Source organism: Condylura cristata, unplaced genomic scaffold, assembly GCF_000260355.1.
Source record: "Condylura cristata isolate star-nosed mole 26May11 unplaced genomic scaffold, ConCri1.0 scaffold00033, whole genome shotgun sequence".
Lineage (NCBI taxonomy): Eukaryota > Metazoa > Chordata > Mammalia > Eulipotyphla > Talpidae > Condylura > Condylura cristata.
In genome coordinates, this window is record NW_004567134.1 from 15,431,387 (window position 1) to 15,451,027 (window position 19,641).

At 54.1% G+C, this 19,641-nt stretch overlaps 1 protein-coding gene across 2 annotated transcripts in view; it reads left to right on the top strand.

The window, feature by feature from the left end:
- VGLL4 (vestigial-like family member 4) overlaps positions 1 to 19,641 on the top strand; it is a 113,074-nt gene that overhangs the window by 79,518 nt on the left and 13,915 nt on the right. For both annotated transcript variants that reach the window (XM_004692372.1, XM_012732131.1), the window contains one exon: positions 9,301 to 9,490. In XM_004692372.1, the coding sequence (XP_004692429.1) occupies positions 9,301 to 9,490 (190 nt within the window). The remainder of the gene's footprint in view (positions 1 to 9,300; positions 9,491 to 19,641) is intronic.

Genomic DNA, 19,641 nt, shown 5'->3' on the forward strand with positions numbered 1-19,641 from the left:
CAGGGGGTAAGAGGATTCACCAGAGACAGAGTGGGGAGCCGAACAGGCTGATCTACTGAAATACACTGCTGAGGGGAGCAGTGGCGAGGCAGGAGAGGTCTGCTGTGCCATGTGGGTCACCTCTGGGGCAGGGATTGAACTTGTGAACCACAAGGGAGGGCCCTCATTGTCACTTATTTAAAAACCTCTAGTCCTGACTCAGACTTGTGTGGATTTGTAATCAGGGCACCCTGTTTCATGCAGCTTGCCTCCAGTGTCTTGATCCCAGATGAGCAAGAGCCAAGTGACAAGCTTCTTCAGGTAGAAGAGAATAAAGAGGCATGAACCACACTGGGAGAGTGTGACTCCTCCCTCTGCTCCCCTACCTGGGAGATGCTGTCCAGCTGGGGACATTTGATGGCCAGCTGGATGTTAATGTCAGTTTGAACCTTGTTGAGTGTGATGCTGCATGGTGATGAAAGGGAGGGCTTTGCTTTTGCAAGACATTCATTAATGAAGTATTTATGGGTGAATGATGCTGCGAGTCACTTCAAGGGAAATTGGATCCAAAAAACCTACCAAATGCTTCTAGTACAAGGAGCTAAGGGGCGCCAGTGGGATTTCATTGTTCAATGGCTTTACATCTGTTTTTTGAACTTAGAAATTATTAGTTTACTTGGGCATTGCACTCTTTCAAGGACAAGGAGCTTCTCTTGTCCTCCTCATGGCTGTAGACACTTGGGTTGTCCTGTGTCCAAGCCATGGATGCTGCTGCACCTTGTGGTGATCATGGAGTCTTTGAGTTGTCCAGGTTCAGCCCTTGGGACATTCATTCTGTGGCTTCCAAGCTGAACATGTTCAGCAGTGGCAGGCGATACAGAGTGGACGTGAACTCAGCCCCTGGCACCCCGCAGGGTCTGGGGCTGCAGGGAGGGAGAGGGGCCTCAGGCAGAGCTCACGGAGTACCTTCTGTGAGGTGGGAATCCATTCCTGACTCATGCCTCGGGATCTGGACTAGAACGTGCTGCTGAGAACCAGGTGCCTGTTTAGCTTTAGAGAGACAGGGCCAGCGAGGACGTGCTCGCAAAGCCACTGTTTGTGAGTTGGAGGCAGGTGTCCTCAGCTGTCCCTTTCAGGACGTGCAGCACAGCCCAGCTGAGCTGGGCAGCGTCCTGGGGCTGAGGCAGCAGCACACTTTCAGGGGTGGAGATGAACCTGAGATGCCAGGAGTGTGAGATGCGTGTCTTTGGGGAGGGGCACCTGCTGTCTGAGCCATGCCAGTAGGCCGGAGTGGTGCCAGGGCCTGTGCTTTGGCTCACGTTTAGCCATGTGGACACGTTTAGCCTGACTTCACAGGAAGTCAGGTAGCTGCTCCAGGTCCTCGCTGGCTCCTGAACGGGGTTTTGGAAACATGCTTGGTGCGAGGAAAGGGCTCGGCTGCTCAGAGGGTGACTTCTGGAGAAAGCTCATTCAGTAGCATGTGGTAAAGGCCTGTTTGGGGCTGGAAATTAAGTTTTCAGTGATTCTTACAAACATCCATCAAGGGAGATGATGAAATAGACTTAGCACAGGTGAGGAGATGACATCTTTGCCAAGAGCACACGCTTTCCTCAACCCCACACCCAATTCCCATTTGTTTCTTGTGTTGGGCTGGTTAGACCAGGGATTCAGGAGCTGGTGGGTGCTCCCTGCCTCTCAGGACTGAGGAAATTTCTAGGAGGCAGGCTCTTGATGAGTCCAGCGCTCCAGGAGAGGAGAGGAAGCAGAGTTTGATTTTCCCATTTCTCCTGTACTCCCCAAACTGTCCTTTCCCCACCATGTGGGGCTGGGCCAGGCCGGGCCCCGGCAGGGTTCAGTCTAGAGCCCAGCCCTCTCCTCGGCCCCCTTTCAGTCAAGCAGGCAAACACCGGCAGTCCCCTTGGCACCAGAGGGCTTAAGGAGAGTGCGTGGGGTACATTTTCTACCCATTCGCAGTTTCGTTCTTGTATTTCACGGCAATGAGAGCCCTCCAGGAGGCAGCCACACCACTGATGAGGGGAGAGCAGCTCTTCCCTGTGCCCCCTGCCCTGGGGACCCAGGACCTGGCCAGGGCGAGCCAGCCTCATGGGCAGATGCCTGGCTGTCATGCTGCCCCGCCTTGTCAGCAGGAGCATGGAGCACCGTGTGCAGGCAGGCACGGAGGAGGTGTGCGGGGCCCCAGGGCCTGCCGGGGAGGCGGCCCGAAGGCGTGCACAGGGCCTCTCGAGTGCCTTCGTCTGTTTGGGGTCCTCCAGTTTTGGTGTTGGGACCCCAGAGAGGGGACACGTAGGACATGAGGGACCTGTGCCGACGCTGTGTTGTCCCTCAGCCCAGCCTGCCTGCCTCCCCCATCAGGCACAGCGCTGGGGTGCTTGGGGCCAGCACAGCCCACCCACTTAGCCTCTGTGGGGTGCAGTCAGAGTTGAGTCGGGCTGGAGGTCCATGAATAGAAGTTAGTGTGTGCCAGTAGTTTGGCTCAGGAAACTAAGGACGTGGACAGGTGACAGGGCTTTCTGAATGCCGGTTAGGTTTACGAGGCCGGAGCCCAGCCTCGCACTGGGACCAGCTGGTCTTCAGCCTCACTGTGGCACCTGAGGCCACGGTGGGGGCCGGGGGGTTTGAATCGTTGGCCTGGAATAATTCTTCTCAGGTCTCAGTGTTATACTGTCCACGAAGAGACCTCCGTGGGAAAGTGAATTCCACTGGGGCGATGAGATTGGGCGGGGGTCCTTATTTTTTTTAATCTCAGCACAACAAAATTAACTACACAAAATTTGTTAATGAAGAATGGGTGGGTGTGATTTTAACAACTTTTAATTTACTTTAAACTATTTTTAGTGCTTTTTGATACTCAGACTAACTTTTCTGTTGAGTTCATTAGAAACTTTATTGAGCCTTGTAGGTGCTTTGCTGCCCTCTGGGGTTCTCTCTTCCCTTCTCCTGGCAGCCCCTAGAGAACCACAGGATCACATGGGGAGCTGTAGATGCTGTCACCCCTCCTCCCATCCTGTCACTACCTGCTGAATTGGTGTGTGGGTGAGACCTGAATTGCAAGGTGGGACCTGGTCTCTGGGACCCTCTCCTTTTGCTTTGCTTTTTGGAGAGGACCCCAGTTCTTTGGCCTGAGACACAGCATGTGTCCACGCTTCCCTAGTTCCGAGACAAAAGGTCTCCCTGCTCTTGCTGTATTGATCAGCTGCTGTCCCCTTCTCCAGTGTGCAAGTGGCACCAGGCATGAGTTTGCCCCGCCTGCCAAGCCTGCCGTGTGCAGTTACCTGGGACAGAACAGGCAGAGGAGGCTGTTTGGTTCCATGGCAGAGAGCTTTAGTCTGTCGAGTCAGGCCTAGTTTTCCCACCTGTCCCCACGTCTCTCCCCACCAGCCTTTCCTTCTTAATGTTAGTCAGCTCAAGTGTTCCTGACAGCACGGCACAGGCTGGGCCCCTAGACAACAAGCGCTTATTTCCTTCCACTTCTGGAGACTGGTTGCCTGGGATCAAGGTATCAGCAGGTTGGTTTTGTTGGGGACCTCTGCTTGGCTCGCAGATGTCTGTTTTCATGTTCATGTGTTTTTCCTTGTGTGACTGTGTCCTAATCTCATCGCCTTTTAGGAACACAACTCTGTTGGGCTGGGGCCCACCCTAATGAACTCATTTTACTTTCTTGTACTCTTTAGACCCTTAGCTGCAAAGGACTCGGGCCTCAGCATCTGAATTGGGGGTGCATATTCCCTTTCCTAGCTGTTCTTTTTTTCTGGCTCTACCCTGTCCTTCCATTTTCCCTCCTTATTACCTCCTTCACTTCCTCTCTGTCCACATCTCACTTCATGTCCCTTTCTCTCCTTCCTCCCTGAAAACCGTCTTCCTCCCACTTCTTTTCCTTGCCCTGGAAAGCATCCTGCACAATTAGAATGTGAAAACTCCTAGTTATTTTATTAAGCAGCATCATGAGCTTGAGTCTTTCACTTAGTTCTTGAAACACTAGTTTCCTTAGCTGCAAATTGGTAATTATTTTTCCCCTTCTACTATAACAAGACTATAGTGAGGAAAAACTGAAATAATAGGTGTTTCTTTAAATGGTCTTAAAATAAGGTATACCAGCGTCAGGTATGGGAAGGCCTTTGGAAAAGTGTAATGTTGACAGGGTTATTGGGATTACTTCAAATTTTAATTAAAATGGCATCTGTGTCAACTCCACAAGTTTGTGCCATTTTTATCCTTAATTATATTATTAACAGTCAGCGATAAATGTTGCATATTTTTCGCCTTCAACGGTCTCATTGTTGCTCTGCAGAAAAGACTGGAGCTGCTCACATTGTGCTCAGTCAGGGGTCTGGACGCACATAGCCTCCCTCGCCTGCTCGCTGGACAAGAGTGACCTTTAACTGAGGTCCGGCCTCCAGAAGTCGAGAGCCGTGCGTTGGGGCTGCCTTACTCTGGAAAGGCACTTTGTGGGGCAGCTTGAGGAGGGTGGGGAGGGGGCTCGGAGCTGCTGCAGAGCTGCACACAGTCCCTGACTGTGGCCAACCCATGTCACATCTGTTGCCCCTGTAGGCTCTCCTGGATTCCTCAGGTTGCCCAACAGCCCTCCTTTAAGAAAAGCCTTCCTTTATTCCAAGGTGAATAGGGGTGGCCACTAGTTGAGCTGTCTGAAGAGGTTGACTGCACCATCTCTCCCCAGCTGTTGGTTCCCAAGACAACAAAGTATTATTTGAGGGAAAATGAATAAGCCCTGGGCTGCTAAGGATGCTGCGCTGCAGTCATGAGTGCAAGAGGGGGAAGGGTGTGAGCGTTGGGGTGCACGGGGTGAAGAGGTGCCTTCTTGGTAGATGGTGTCAGCTTGCTCCTGTGGGCTATGGACAAACAGGAGACACAGCACATGCCCAGTGCCTTGTTGGGATCCAAGCTGGTTCTTTGATTTAGCTTCAAACATGATAGGTTCAATAAAGCCTTGGACACAGCAAAGATTTAACTGTGAAGGAAAAGTATTGCACAAGGTATGGAGATTCTGGTGAGAAAAGTCTAGCCTTAAAAGTTAAAGCAGGACAGTATTTAGTAGTGCTGCACCGTCGCCTGTAAACACAAGGACATTGTCCTTTCCTTCATGGACCTTTTGAATAGCCACCACAAAATGACAATCCATGCCCTGATTTTGATTAATTTCTCTTGAGCTCTGTCATAGTTGCAGAGGCAACCACAAATCCCTGCCTGGCGCTCGGCCCAGGGGTGTGGAGGCTCTGGGACCAGGAGCTGAGCAGCCCAGGGTCCGATGGCCCCTCCTGGAATCCCTTAATCCCTCTGAAGCCGAGTCAGCTGCCTCACCTCCATGGGGATGGTCTTGGCCTGGATGGTTTGGTGCTATAAAAGTCGAACCTGCATTTCATGGACCTTGGCCCGCTGGTCTCGAGTTTCAGTTGACCGACTACAACTTTCTCGGAGTAACTGGAAAAGGAGTCCAGCTGGGTGCCGGGAGGAGGCATGTGCCTCCTCCACAAGGGCCTCCTCCATTACGAGGAGTGTCGCTCAGAATGCTTGGCTGAGTCGGTTTTTTCCTTGTGACATGGAAATGTGTCCTGTAGAAGGGTTTGTTTTTATTTCAGGGAAAATTAATGGCAGCAAGTTCTTAATGAACAGTTAAGTGTAAAAACCCAAGAGAAAGAGAATCTAAATATTGGGCTCTTCTTCATTATTACTTGTAAATAATAATAATGATGCATATTGGGGTGTAGCAGCCCAATTGAGACACAGATCACATACCATGTCATGGACTCACTTTATGACCACAGTTCGCAGATTCGTAGTACATTCAGTGTTGTACAGCCTTCAGAACCTTTTTGATCATCCTTGGAAGAAATCTCATTAACAGTCCCTTCCCTCTAGTCCCCAGCAATTTCTTGTCTCCTTGCTGCTTCTGTGAATCTGCTTGTCCTGGACATTTCATGCAGATGGACTCAGGCAACATGTGGCCTTTTATGTCTGCTCCTTTCACTCAGCGTACTGTCGCTAAGTTCATCTGTGTTGTAACATGAGTCAGGACTTCATTCCTTTTCATTGCTAGATAATATTCCACTGCAGGGATAGATCATAGTTTTGGTTAACTACTCATCAGTTGATGGACATTTGGCTTTGGGCCATGATGAATTCATTCAGGTGTAAGTTTTCGTGTGGACAAGTTTTCATTTCACTTGGATAGAGGCCTTGCAGTTAATTCTGGGTCATAGGGGAGCTCTGTGCTTAACCAGTTGAGGAACTGCCAGTCTGTTTTCTGTAGCATCAAACCATTTTACATTTGAACCATCAGTGCAGGAGGGTTCCAGCTGCTCCTCATCCTTGTGACTGTCTCACTATCGATTATAGCCAAATGAGTCAGTGTGACGTGGCAGCTCAGGCCAGTTTTGATTTGCATTGTCTGATGGCTAAGGAGGTTGGACATGTTTGTAGTGCTCACTGGCCATTTGCATATCTTTTTCGAAGAAATGTCTATTCAGAGCTTTTCTTATTTTTTAAATTGGTTTATCTCTTTATTGTTGAGTTGTAAAAGTTCTTTAGATGCAACTTTTTTACTCTGTGGCATCTCTGATCTTTAACATATGCTATAAACCTGGAGCTTGGCCACCCTTCTTGTTCTGCCTCATTTGTTCACCCATTCACTGTTTCCTGGCCATCTTTATGTGGAGGTATTATATTCTCTGCTCTCAAGTTTATCAAATACCTGTTGCTTCACTGAGCATAAAACAAACAGGAAGGCAAGAACTGTAGTGGTAAATGCATGTGTGTGCAGAAGAAAGGACCTTCAAATTGAGGAATCAAGGAAGACGGCCTGAAGGAAGGGGCATTTTAAGTGGTCTTTGCTAAAAGAATAACAGTAGCAAATCCTGTGCTGTGATATACAGCATTGGGACAAGGACCTCAGAGCTGGGAGCCCAGATGAATATCGGTCCAGTGTGTGCCGTTGTAGCTTGGGATTCTTTCCTGGGAGGGGCGGGGTGGGGGGGGGTGTCTGTGTTTTAATCTGAAAGTGTAAGGCATGGATTCTCACCTATACTTCTCCTGTAACCTGTGATCCTGGGTAGGTCACTCTGTGTTTTAGGGAGTGTGTACCAGCCTTCTTTTAACTCACAATGTGCATGTCCCATCATTCTTGGGGCTCTGGTGGTAGGGTCCCATTGTAATTTCCAGGAGAGACAGGGAGGAGGTCAGATGGGTCTCTGGGTCTTTAGCCTCCCTCAGAAGTTTGTTGTTTCCAAGGAGCAGTAATGGGCTCTCTTCTTCCTGTACCAGACACAGGGATTGGCATGAACGTTCACTGTGAACAAGCCCAGGAACTCGATGGCCATGGGGTGTCAAGTGAGAATGTCACTGTTACCCGAATTGTTAACTGCAAGAGCATGTGCTGACGTAGCAAGCGATAATTCTGTCTCCATGTGACCTGAGTTTGTGGCTGTGGTGATGGTTTTCCATGGCAACTGCTCTTGCTACACATCTGTTATCTGATGAAATGGCTCCCAGGGGCCCACGCGGCACCCGAGTGCTCTGCACCCCTCTTGTCCCGCCAAGGATGTGGGGAAATGCTGGGCGGAGGGCATGAGGCTCTGGCTGTGTCCATGAGGCTTGATCTGCAATTACTGATTCCTGAGGTGTCATCAGGGCTCTCCCCCAAAGTTAGTGGTTCTGCTGACACTTAGCCCTGGAACTCCCTCCCCATACCTGCCCCTACCCCTAAGGAAGAGCGGACCAGAAAGAGGGGCATATTGAGATAGAATATTTCTAATGGTTTAAGGTATAATATTAACACTATCTTTTGTTTGCTCATTTAAGCCTAAAGTCACTAAACAGGAAGAAGAGGGCAACTAGAACCAACTGAATCCCTGAGTGTTGCAGGCCATCCTAGGGCCTGTTTTTTCGGTGTTTCATCTAAAATGGAAAGTTCCAGTTTGCTCTGGGGCCAGAATCCTTAAAAGGAAGCCTAGCTGGAGGTGTATTATTATGGGTCACTGTATATTTGCTAGTTTACATCTTGCTGACTACATTGGCAAAACTTGTATTTTTCCTGGTAAACAGTCAGGAGTTTTTTTTTCCTCACTCCCTCCCCTAACAAAATCGTGTTTGTCATAGGCGCATAAAGTAATTGACTGTTAAAACTGTCCACACATCTGTGATGATATGAAAATTAGTGGTGGCAGACAAAGGCCCCCTTTCTTAGGTGCCTCAGGCCTCAGGTGAAGCGGACTTGATCCTAACATGACTCTCAAATTGTGACCAACTGGAAACCAAGCTGGTCCAGCCTGAGAGGCCAAAAGGGACAGCCAGACAAAGGGGTCATTATGTGTGAGGCGTTTGCATCCCCCACAGTAGGTATTAGAAGGCCTGAAGTTTTCTCTTAAAAACTTGCTTGTAGATTTTAGAGGGAATGCAGGCTTTCTTATAATAAGAAATTGTGCTTATTTTGATTTATAACAAGGAAAAAGTTATCCCTTAGCACAAAGCCTTTCACACAGGAATGGAGGACGCTCAGGCCAGACCCTTTTGGCGCTTGGGGGGGCCGTTCCCTGGACTGCACCTGTGCTTTGTGCTTGTGATGGGCACGACACGAGCCCAGTCAGGGCAGGCCTGGCCCCGGCTGTGACCGCTAGGTGTTGGGGCTACCTTCGGGCTCTCTGAGGATAAGCTGTCTCTCGCCTGTCAGGGCATTTTTTTTTTTGCTGTTAACTCTGGGGAGAAACATTTGAATGATTCATCCATAGCTTTTCCTCATTCTTTAAGAAAACATACCAAAAAGTAATTAAAATGTTAATAAGCAAGAAAAGCGAGCCTGGCCTGGGGTTTTCATGAACCAGGCTGGCTTTGGGTCATTCTCATGGCCATGGGGTTGAATGCACATGGCTGAGAGACTTCTGGTGTTTCAAATGAACTTTTGAGCTGGTTGACAGCCAGTACTTCCCCCATTACATTATCACACCTTCTACTTTTAAGCTCTGCCATAAAGAATTATTGAAGACGAGGTAATTACGTGGCGGGACTAGGATGTCGGCAGTCATCGAGGTGCAAGGCAGGGCAGACCCTGCTCACCTCGCACTGAGGGCTGTGAGTCTGTGACTTCCATAAGGTGGGGGTGGGGTCTGTACGGCCCGTGTTTACGTGAAGTGTCTCTGGCTGGCAGCTCAACCCCACAGACTGTGCTCTGAGAGCGGCGGGCTGCCCGTTGTGGTGCCAGAAAATCCCACCGGAGCAGTTTTGCAAGAGGGTGGGTGGGGGCCCCAGGGCTGTCTCTATTGCTTAGTGACCACAGCCCCTCTCTCTACACAGGTGAAGCTGCCCTCAGGGGAGAGCCCAGGATGCAGGCCCTCCCGGTGGCGTCTGCCCTCACCAGCCACCGCACGGGCCCCCCACCCATCAGTCCCAGCAAGAGGAAGTTCGGCGTGGAGCCTGGAGCAGACGAGCTGGACTGCGACAGTGACCATGCGTCCAAGATGAGCCGCATCTTCAGCCCCCACCTGTGAGTCCCCTCCACCCCCCGGAGGGCCTGGTGTGGCCAGGGCACCTCCTTGCCTCGTGGCACTTGTGAAGCCCCAGCGTGGATAGTGCTCATCTGGCAGGAGGGGATTGAAGCCAGTTTCAACCCCTGGTTTCCTTCCTACTCGCCTGTGTGGTCACCTTTGCGTCTCAGCCCGGGACTTGCCCTAGAGCCGCCCCTCCCCTGGAGCACCTAGGGGTGTCAGGAGAATCGCCCCGGGGTGAGTGGCCATCTGTGCTGGCGAGATGGAGGGAAAGCCTGGTGCTCATGCAGACTTCTGCCAAGTGTCTGGCGCTGAGCCCAGGACCGTGCACCTGGAGGGGTGCCCCCTCTCACCCCATTCCCTGGGGGTCCGGTGGCTCCTGTATGGCGCCAGGGAGCCTGGTATTTGTGCTGCCACTCACCACTGACACTCTCCACAATGTTCTGCTTCTTTGGCACGTCAGTTTCCTTATTTCTGAGGCAAAGGGGCTGCATGGCAAGGCTTCTGCCCTGTGCGGCAAGCAGCTGCTGGCTCCCCCGTCCCCTCGAGCACATGCCTATCAGAGGGCCTGGAATGTTCTTTCATCTGTTTGGGGATTTGGAAATGCCCAGCTGACTGGGAGCCCATGGGGCGGGGCGGCGACCTCAGAGGCTGAGGGCTGGTCGGGGAGGGGGAGGGTCTCAGGCCAGTGGCAGGAGCAGCTTTGTGTGCCTAGGTGGACAGTCCGGTCCCAGGCCTCCACACACAGGCTGTGGACAGGCCAGCTCCCGGCCCCTCCCACACAGAGGCTGGGCTCCGCCGCCCCAGATCTGGTTCCCAGGATGCTGCAGTCCTGGCCGGAAGGGAAGGCAGAGGCTTCCTGGCTCCTCATTGGTGGGGAACAGGCCTTGGGAGGGGAGCTGCTGCCTTGAGCCGGCAGGCCCTGCGTGCCAGGCATTCCAGCCACTCCGACTGTTGTGTTCAGTCATAAGACGCACTGACAGAGGCATTTATGCTCCATAAATCACTGTGTGTTAGTCAGAGGCTGAGCCTGCAGTCTGGAGCCCAGGAATTTGCTGCAGTCAGGAATCCAGCCCAGAGGCCTGCAAGTCACCAGCTCTCATCAGCAGGAGAGGCTGGTCACTTCATCCTGGTGTCCAGTACCAGGAGATCGTCCTTCAGTTCTGTCCCTGAGCCCAAGTCAGAGACATGTGCTCCTTTGCCCAGGAAGGGGGAGGCGCCCTGAGATACAGCCCACGTTGTGGTCAGACACGCCTGTGTTCAGTTCATTCGATTCTGCCGCTTGCCAGCTGGGAGAGCCAGGACAGCCACCTAATTATCCGGGCCCAGTGTCCTTTACACAATGGCCATGGAAACAATGACCTGTAGATGCAACGTTAAAACGTAGAGTTAAAGCATGCGAGGCCTTCTGGGCACATAGCACCCAGTTTTTATTATTCATCATTTCATCCCCCAGATGTTGCTAATGATGACACAGGACGAGTGATGCTTTGGGGAATCAGTGTGTGTGTTCTGCTCAGAATGTTTGGCCTCAAGTCCTTGCATCTTTATCTTGAGTGGGAATGGTAAGCGCCCCTCCCCCTCAGAGGGCCTGCATGCCTCGTGCAAGGCCTGGCCGGTGGCACACACAGCTTCCCCGTCACTGTTGGGGTGCGTGGCGTTCAGAAAGTGATTCTGTGACTTGAGAGACCTTGCAGTGGCTTTATGAGTCACTTCAGCTGGAGCCGCGTTTCTGTGACTGTGTCATTCGCCGCTGACATCCTCGTGCAGAGGTTTAGGGAGAGCGCAGTGCCCCCTGGAGCAGGCCCCCTGCTGCGGGGAGGGGGTTGCCTCTTCACGTTGGTCCTGCGTCTTCCAGACCTGGTGGGGCCTCTGCCTCTCGCACCTTCACCTTGCTGGGTGACTTGGAACCTCAGTCAGTGAGGGCTGGGAGATGTATTCAGGGTGAGGCTCAGCAGTGCCCTCCTTGGTGTTTATGTGACTGAAAGTTTCTTACCGTCTGTTATAGTCCCTTTTGCTGGGGAAGCCATGGCCTAGCGAGATTGTCACTTCAGGAGGTCACAGAAGGATTTTTGCACTTTCTCGATGTTGTGTCACGGAGTGTGTGGGGTGGATGCTGTCATTAAGGGTCTTGCGTGATTCTGGGGGAAGGGTTGGAAAGCAGCTCTGAGCACAAGCTGGGGGCGCTCCTCCCCTCACTCACGGCCACAGTCCAGCAGCTGCACCCCCCGTGTTTGCACATGCAGGTCACTTGACCAGACACGCTGTGACGCCCAGTGTGTTTGCGCTGCCCAAAGGGGTGATGGCCGCTCCTGCCTCGTGATTCGGAGGCTGATGCTGGGCTGAGAGTCCTGGCTCAGCAGTCGGGGAACTTTGGAGACAAAATCATTTTAGCTTAGAATGTACCTGAAGGTCCCTGGCGTGCAGTCGCCATGTCCAGCTTTCACGCATCACCCGCGAGAGGAAGGGAGTGTTTGTGGAGTGCCCCTGAACACTGGCCCTGGGAAACACAAGCCTTGTCATCTCGACGAAGACCTCGTGAAGTCGTAACCCTTTTTCTCCGGGGTTAGTGCGTGAAAGTTCTGTGTTACAGAGGCAGGCAGTGGGCCCTGGCTGGCGAGGGCGATGCCCCAGCCAAGGGCATCTGGTGATGTGAGCCCCCCGTCCTGCCTGAAGCGGCGTTGTGGGCACCTGCAGCAGGCCCCTGCTGTTTAGAACACAACCCTGTGCCGACAGGGCAGGCGGGTGCTCGGTTGTCCATGGTGAGCTGGCCCAGATCCGCGGGGGCAGGTGGGGCTCGCGGGCACACGTCGCAGAGTGGCGGCCCCACGCCGCTCCCAGTGGAGTTGGTGTGTGAAGAGCTCCACCGCTGTTTGGGGTGTCTGCCCCTGGGGTGACTGCAGAAGGCCCTCACAGCCCCACCTGCCTTCGGGTGGCTGTCTTAGTACCTTTCTTTGGACATAGGTTGGACATAGATGTCCGGACATGCTTGGCTGTGAGAACACTTAGGCCCTAAACACGTGAAGGGCGCAGTTCCCCATTTCACGTGAAACACCAGGCTGAGGGAGGGGGAGGCCAGCTCTCCTGGCTCCCGAACCCCTTGCTACTGCGCCTTTCCCAGGGTCAGAGGCTGTGTGTCACTGCCTGTGTCCCGTCACCTTTGGGTGTGGGCTGTTCAGCTCTAAGAGGGCCCAGAGAGCATCCTGCCATTTGGAGACTCCGAGAGGTCTGGGTGAGGCTCTAACATCTAGGTATGGGCCACTAGTGACCACGTGCTGGCCCAGCACGCCTGGACCCTGGTCTCCTCACCTCTCACAGCCTCATCATAAGCACTGGGATTATACCTCTTTACTAGTAAAACCGAGAGGTTTTACTAGTAAAACCCAGAGAGGTTGTGTAACTTGTTCCAGTCACACAGCATGTGTCGGTCATGGGGCCAGCACTCACACCCCGGCTGTCTGACTCCAAGGCAGAGCCGCAGGCAGACACCTCGCCCGCTGTGGGCCCTACGCCAGCCTGCAGCCAGGAACCGCTCGCTCTGGGACCTGGACCCTGTGGCTTAGCCCTGCCCGTGATGCTGTCCTGCCCGTGATGCTGTCCCGCAGCTGATGGTGGCTGCTTTGGATTTGGGCAGAGCAGGAGGTACTGGCTGTTTCTTTGGGTGCATAGCACCCACGATTCTGAGGCATAAAGAGGGGAGCTGTGCTTGCTCTGCCCTGGGCTGGAGCCCCCTCTCAGTGTACCCATCCTTCCCCCCCCTTGGGGGCGCTTGACAGTGAGACACCCTGCAAGAACAGCTCTGGGGAGCATTATGCTCAGGGAAGCACTTTTTAAATAGTTTTAATTCCCACTTTAGCTATCTGTTGCAACTTCTAGTGGTTAACTGTAACATTAGTCTCAAAGATCCAAACTGGAGCCTTTTAAAATTTGCTGTCTGAAAACATATCTTTCTTCCATGCTCAAGCTTTTCTAAGCCAGAGGCTCTCAAGCAGAACCCCCACGCCTGCTTGTCTTCCTTGGCACAAGCCAGCCATGGGAGTTGAGGTCCTGAAATTCTCTGTTCTTCGCTTTGGCCCCCATGTCCTATGTTGTGGGGTTGGGGGGATATTTGACAAGCTTCATTTTAATAACCCAAACAGCTACCCCGAAGCTGAGGAAGCTGAGGTGGGGTCGAGTCAGTCTTTTTAGAAATCCCCCCAAGTCCAAAAAGGATGTGTGTTGACCTTGAACCTAGGTACTCGGCAGGGCCCCCGGCTGGGAAGGCCCATAACCAGCCTCCCGCTTGGGCTGAGCCGCTTGGGCTGAGCCGCTTGGGCTGAGCCGCGCCGGGCCCAGCCTGGCCTGAGCAGGGGAGGGGCCTTCCACTCAGGCCCCGGTGCACTGGCTCCAGGCGGTGTTTGGCTAATGAAGTGTGGTACCTTTAAACAGAGGTCACAGGCCTGACCTGTGTTGTGTGGGCTTCTTGTTTGTCAGGCTAGAAGCATTTTCTCATTTTCACAGTTGAGCCGAAAACAAAGGCCTCCTTATCCGAGTGGGAGCAGAGCTGAAGGGCTGACATCAGCCTTTTCCCAGCGGGCAGCCTCTCCGCCTTAAGAGTCTCGCAGGGCTGGGAGGGCATGGGCTGGTGCTGGCCTTTCTTGGTCAGACCCAGGGAGAGGAGCAGTGGGGGTACAACCCGAGAGGTGGGGGCACTGGAGTCTCTGACTGCTTGAGTCCCTGGCAACCCTCGTTAGAAGTGGGGCGGAACCAGGAGCCGGGAGACCGCCCCTGTGCGGAGCCCGGGACACACAAACGGTGAGCTCCCCGCGCTCTGCTGGGCGGGGGCGTTGCTTTCTAGAACTCTGGTTTTAGCTGCGGGGCTGCACAGACCTCTGTTTCCAGCACACACAGCAGTTTTTGTCACTGGAGGACTCACCTGGACGGTTAGCGCTCAGGGCTGCCTCTTCCACAGGACAAAGCCATCTGTCCTGCGAGTGTGGCGAGTGCCCCAGGGGCTTGAGGGGCTGTGTGAGTGAGCTGGTGGTCTGCTCTCCCCCGCAGGGGAGATGGGCTGATGCCTGTGTGCCCACAGTTGGAACGCAGTAGGTTGCAGGGCTTTACAGCTCCGTGTTCTGTGTCCAGTGTAGCTTTTATTTAGTAAATGCCAGTGCGTGGTTCTTTGCTAAATCTTCGGGTAAACACACACACACACACACACACACACACATACACACACACACACACCATTTGAAATTTCTTCACAGATTGTCTCCAAAGCATAATTAGAGAACTTAATTTTGCAGTCATGTTGTGGGTCTGGCAGTAGCAAGTAACCTTGCCAAGTGAGGGATCTGAATTCTGGACCCAGCGCTCCGTGGCCCTACCAAGGCGGCCGTGCTGCGGATAGACACGGTGGGGCCCCAGCCCTGCCCTGCTGGAGAGCACCACCCACACCTCCCTTCCCTAGAGACTCAGCCTAAGGAAGGAGCTTGTGGACACGGGGGGGGGGGGGTAGACCCCTGCCCACTCCCAGCGATGGGGTCCAGGCCAGCTCCTACTAGGTCAGGTCATTTCAGGGCAAGTGTGAGCCAGAGACCCCTCTGCCTCCCACCGACCCTGGTTGGGCCTGCCCCTGGGTGGTGGGGCTCCCCAGCTTGCTAGGCGCCTCGGTGGCCACACTCACCCTGGAGGTGGCCCCTGGAGATTTCAGGCACCGCCGCACTGAGACAGTCTCCAGGCACCCTGGCCCAGGCTGCTCCCGGCAGTGTGGGGAGGCCTGACCAATCTCGGGCTTCGTGAAGTGCAGTGCGCAGGAGCTCTGGCGTCTCCCTGGCGGAGCCCTTCATGCCGGTCTCATGAGACCAGTATGACTGTTGGGGGACACTCTTGGCCGGTATGATGAGTGTTTTCTTTGGCTTCCGATTTCTGTTACGGACTTGGAGGTGCAAGAGCTCCAGGGTGCAAAGCTTAGCTGTGAAAATGAAGCGCTGTGCTGCCCCGGCCTGGCACAGTTGGTGCCACCTGTAATGTGCGCTGGAGCCACAACCCTGCCGCCTCCTCTCGGCACGTGGCGGCTCCTGCTCCGGATGAGTGTTTCTCCACATGAAGTGGCACTTGGTGTTAATGACACCCATCCTCTGTCCTCCCCAGTGCCTGCCCCTCCAGCCCAGGGGCCTCGGCTTAGCCTCCCACCCACAGGGTACGCCCAGCCCAGAGGCCATGTCTGACTGGAAAAGGAGCCACTGTCCGACCACAGTCGAGGCGCAGTTGCCCACGAGGGTCGATTTTACGACCTGTTTTCGGATATGGAGTGAACCCTCTGGCTCCTGGAGCTCCGGCTCTTCCTTTTCTCGGTGTAACCTGCTGCTAGCTCGGGGAGGTGCTAGGATGGGGCCCTGGCGCCGCCCCCATTCCCACCGTCTGCTCACCTGGCTCCCTCCAAAAGGAAGATACAAATCCCTGCACAGATGACAGCCTCATCTCACCTGCTACAAGCCTTGCATGGATCCCTGGCTTGGGGAGGTTTCCGTGTGATCGCGGGCCCCTCCTGGTGAATGCAATGCCCGTGTCCTTCCGCTGTGTTTCCATTTCTCCTCAGGCATCCCGCTCTGGCCTGCTGTGCACACGAGGTCAGGTGCTCATGGAAATGAGCAGCTTAGCCCAGCGGGGAGAGTCTCCCAGGCTGGGGGCTGGGCAGCCCCTCCTCCTGCTGGGTGACACTCAGCCAAAGGCTACCTCTGAGCCTCCTAGAGAAGCAAATAGACCTCCACTCCTGAGACTGCCTCCAAGTCCACCCCAGCAGTTCAGAACCACAGTGCTCCTCAGTGTGGCAGGGGGCTTGCTGCTGTGTGCGGATAACGCTGCCACCCGCTTGTGGGCCGGACACCACACTGCACTTGAGGCAGACCCGGCCCCGCCTGAGAGCTGCGTGTCACAGCGACCCACGTGCTGAAGGGTCTGCGGGCCTCGGAGCCCGTCCTCCGCAGGAGTCCCTGGTGCTACTGGACAACTTGGCAGGTTTGTCCATGGGCAGCGTCTCTGGCTCTGTCTGACTACAAGATGAAGCTGCATTCTGAGGGTGGCCACCTAGGGCTCCTGAGTTACCTGTCCTGAGTCTAGTCTCCCAGCAGTGTCTCATTGCAAGCCCAGCATCAGAAGGCCCCACAGCCATGGCTGAGTTTTGCAATGGTTTAAAGTTGCTGCCTCCCCCAGGCTGCAGCAAGCACCCAGGGCCCAGGGATGTGAGGCTGTCCAGTGGCTTCTGACGCTTGTTGTGAGGCCAGTGTCTCTGTGGGACACCAGGGGACACAGTGAGTGTTGTCACCCAGCACGCAGGTCATCTCCCCCCCCCCCCCCCATGGGCCTGTATTGCCTGCATGCTGCTGGGACTTTCTGAACATACCATTCATGTCTAGGAAGGATCTGTAGAAACAGTGGGTGATGCACTGCCCAGGCCCGGCTGGCCCCCCCGTCCCCCTGATGATGCCTCCCCCCACAATGCCATGGACAGCACTTACTCGCTCATCCGCAGGCATCTGCTTCCGGCAGAGGCCCCGGGGCCTTTCACCATCACATTTAGTCACCTTGGTTTGGGGTCACCTCCAACCTAGTTCTTGGGATTGAGGGATGGTTGTTCTCATTTTGTAGGGGTGGGTGGTGGTGGAGCTCAGAGGGTAGGGGACCCCCAGGGTATGGGCTCTGATCGGGCTGCTCTCTGGACACCAGGCAGGGACGCCTGTCAGCACAGGCAGGATGGCTGCACGCATGAGCGACGAGCACTCTGGGGTGGGATGTGACTGAGAGTGGGGAGTGAGGGCGAGGGAGCTGCGGGAGGTGGAGGGAATAGGCTGAAATTTCCATGCCTGATCTAAGGTAATTCACCTTTCGTCAATTTTTATTACTGCCCCAAAGGCTCCTTCCTATTAATAGCCAACAGTTCTATCAGTTTTTTTTTTAAAGAAGTATTTATTTATTCATACAGAATTGGGGTACAGGCCAGAAGCGCAGGGGCGGTGAGAGGATTCACCAGAGACAGAGTGGGGACCATAGGTTTCTCAGGGAAATTCAAGAGGAAGCCATGGTGGATCTGGAGGCGAGGGAGAGGGTGCAGGAGGGGGGTGTGTGAGGGCCCTGGATGGGAGAAGGCACTAGCTGGACAGGGCCCTGCAGGGCAGAGGACATTGGAGGGGAGTGGCCTGGACCCACTGTGTGCTGCACATGGCTGATTCTCCGGCATCTCCTTCTACCTCCTGTTGCTGAGCTCAGGGGCTGCCTCACTTCTGTCCTTTTCTGGGATTGGTCGTTCAACTCTTCTTTCATTTCCAAGAAATGCATCATAGTATCCTTCCAGTAAACTCCCCCTTTTTCTTAAACTAGGCCAGCCTTGTTTCAAGTTGCTTGCAACTGAAGGAACTTGTTAACGGTTGCCGATATGGGGGCTGTTCGCACTGTTTCCTGTCCTCTCTGGAACTTGTGGGACCCTGGCTGAGCCCCATCCCTGTTCATATCCCACACTTCCATTTCTCTGGAGATCAGAATTATGGGGTCAGAGGGCACCTGTCTGCTTTTGCATCCTGCCAGCTTGCTGTCCCGTGGTAGGCTGCTGGTGGGCCTGGTGGTCTGCAGCCTCACCTCAGGGACCTCCAGCCATTGAAGTTTTGCAATTTTATTGAGGTTCCTTGTACTTTTCTTGTCTGCTACTACAGAACTTGAACCATCTATCCCATGTTGATAGGCCATTTTGATTTCTTCTTTTGTGACTATTTATATCTGTCTAAACCAGGGTCTTCCTCTTTCTTTGGCTGTGTGACAGCTCTTCATATAAGCCTCCTTTTCCTAATTTGTTACTTGCTTTTCACTTCACTGACTGTGTCTGTGAAATACAGCTGTCTGTCGTTGGGAAGTGGCCGAATCTTCCGACCCTGCCTTGGCAGCCATCACCGCTGTCGGGCTGTCCCCGTCTGAGCTGATGGGCACACGCGCTCGCCGCGTCTTCTCTGAACAGTGAGACGTGCAGGGTTTGTTTCTCACATCATTTGCCGAGTGTCTACTTTGTGGGTGGCACTGGGGGTGGTGTGTGTGGGGTCAGCCCTGGTGGGCTTCACTGAGGGACTCGGGAAGGGACTTGGGGTGGTGCTGTGTTTGGGGCAGGGGGTTGCTGTTTGGAGAAAGCAGAGGCTTGCAGCCCGTTCCCCGACACCACCTTTGCTCCCCCGGGACACTTTGCACTGTGCAGCGAGCCCCGTGTGGTCAGGGGCTCTCAGGGTTTGTCTCAGTGGTCTCTTGTTAGGCACCATAGCAAGCTCTGAAATCAGAAGTTTCAGTCCTGGCCCCGTTTAACCACTTTACCAGATGTTTCCTGCGGCTTGACAGATGTGCCATTTACTCGAAAGTCACCTCCTGAGCGCCTGCGTGTTGTGGACACCGTTGCTATAGACAGTGAATCTGCTGGAGCAGGATTTGGAAAGTGACTTGTGCATCATTTTTGGGTCAGAGATGTATTATTTTCCCAGAACAGAAATGATGTTTTCATTATCTGCTTCTATCTTCTCTGTTACAGTTCTGATCTCTGGTCCATGACAGGGCTTCCCCAGTCGAGCAGTTTGCTCTGGCCAGCTCCCCGAGCCATGGGTGGGCTCTCCGGCAGCCCGCAGCCAGTGGACTCTCGGGCGCCACATGCCTAGGTTTGAAAGAACCTGGGTCATGGGCAGGTGAGAATCCAACCAGCCCCCACTCCTGTTGCTGCCTGCCGTGGGCAGCCGGCCTCAGCAGCCGACAGAGCTGCTTGCAGCCCACCCGGACCACTAGGGAGTGCAGGGCGTCCCCACCCTCTGTGCCTGCGGCGCCGGTCTCCCCAGTCCTGGAGCAGAGCCTCTCGGCCAGGCCGGGCTGGTGCCGTGGGAGGAAAGCAGAAGGAAGCTGTTTCCTCTCGAACACAAGGAGATTGTAGCTGGGGCTGCCGCCGGGAGATGGGCATTTCTGACATGCCTCCTGCCTGGCCGTGCGCATGGCACGCACACTGCAGAGCAGGCGCCCTTCGCCCTTCGCCCGCGCCTTCCTCCGGTCGTGGTAGCCTTATTTTAGTTAGAGCTTTATGAAAGCCTCATGTTATGGAAGATGGAGAAACAAAGGAAGAGGAAATGCGTGCCGTAATTCTGACAGCAGATCTGTT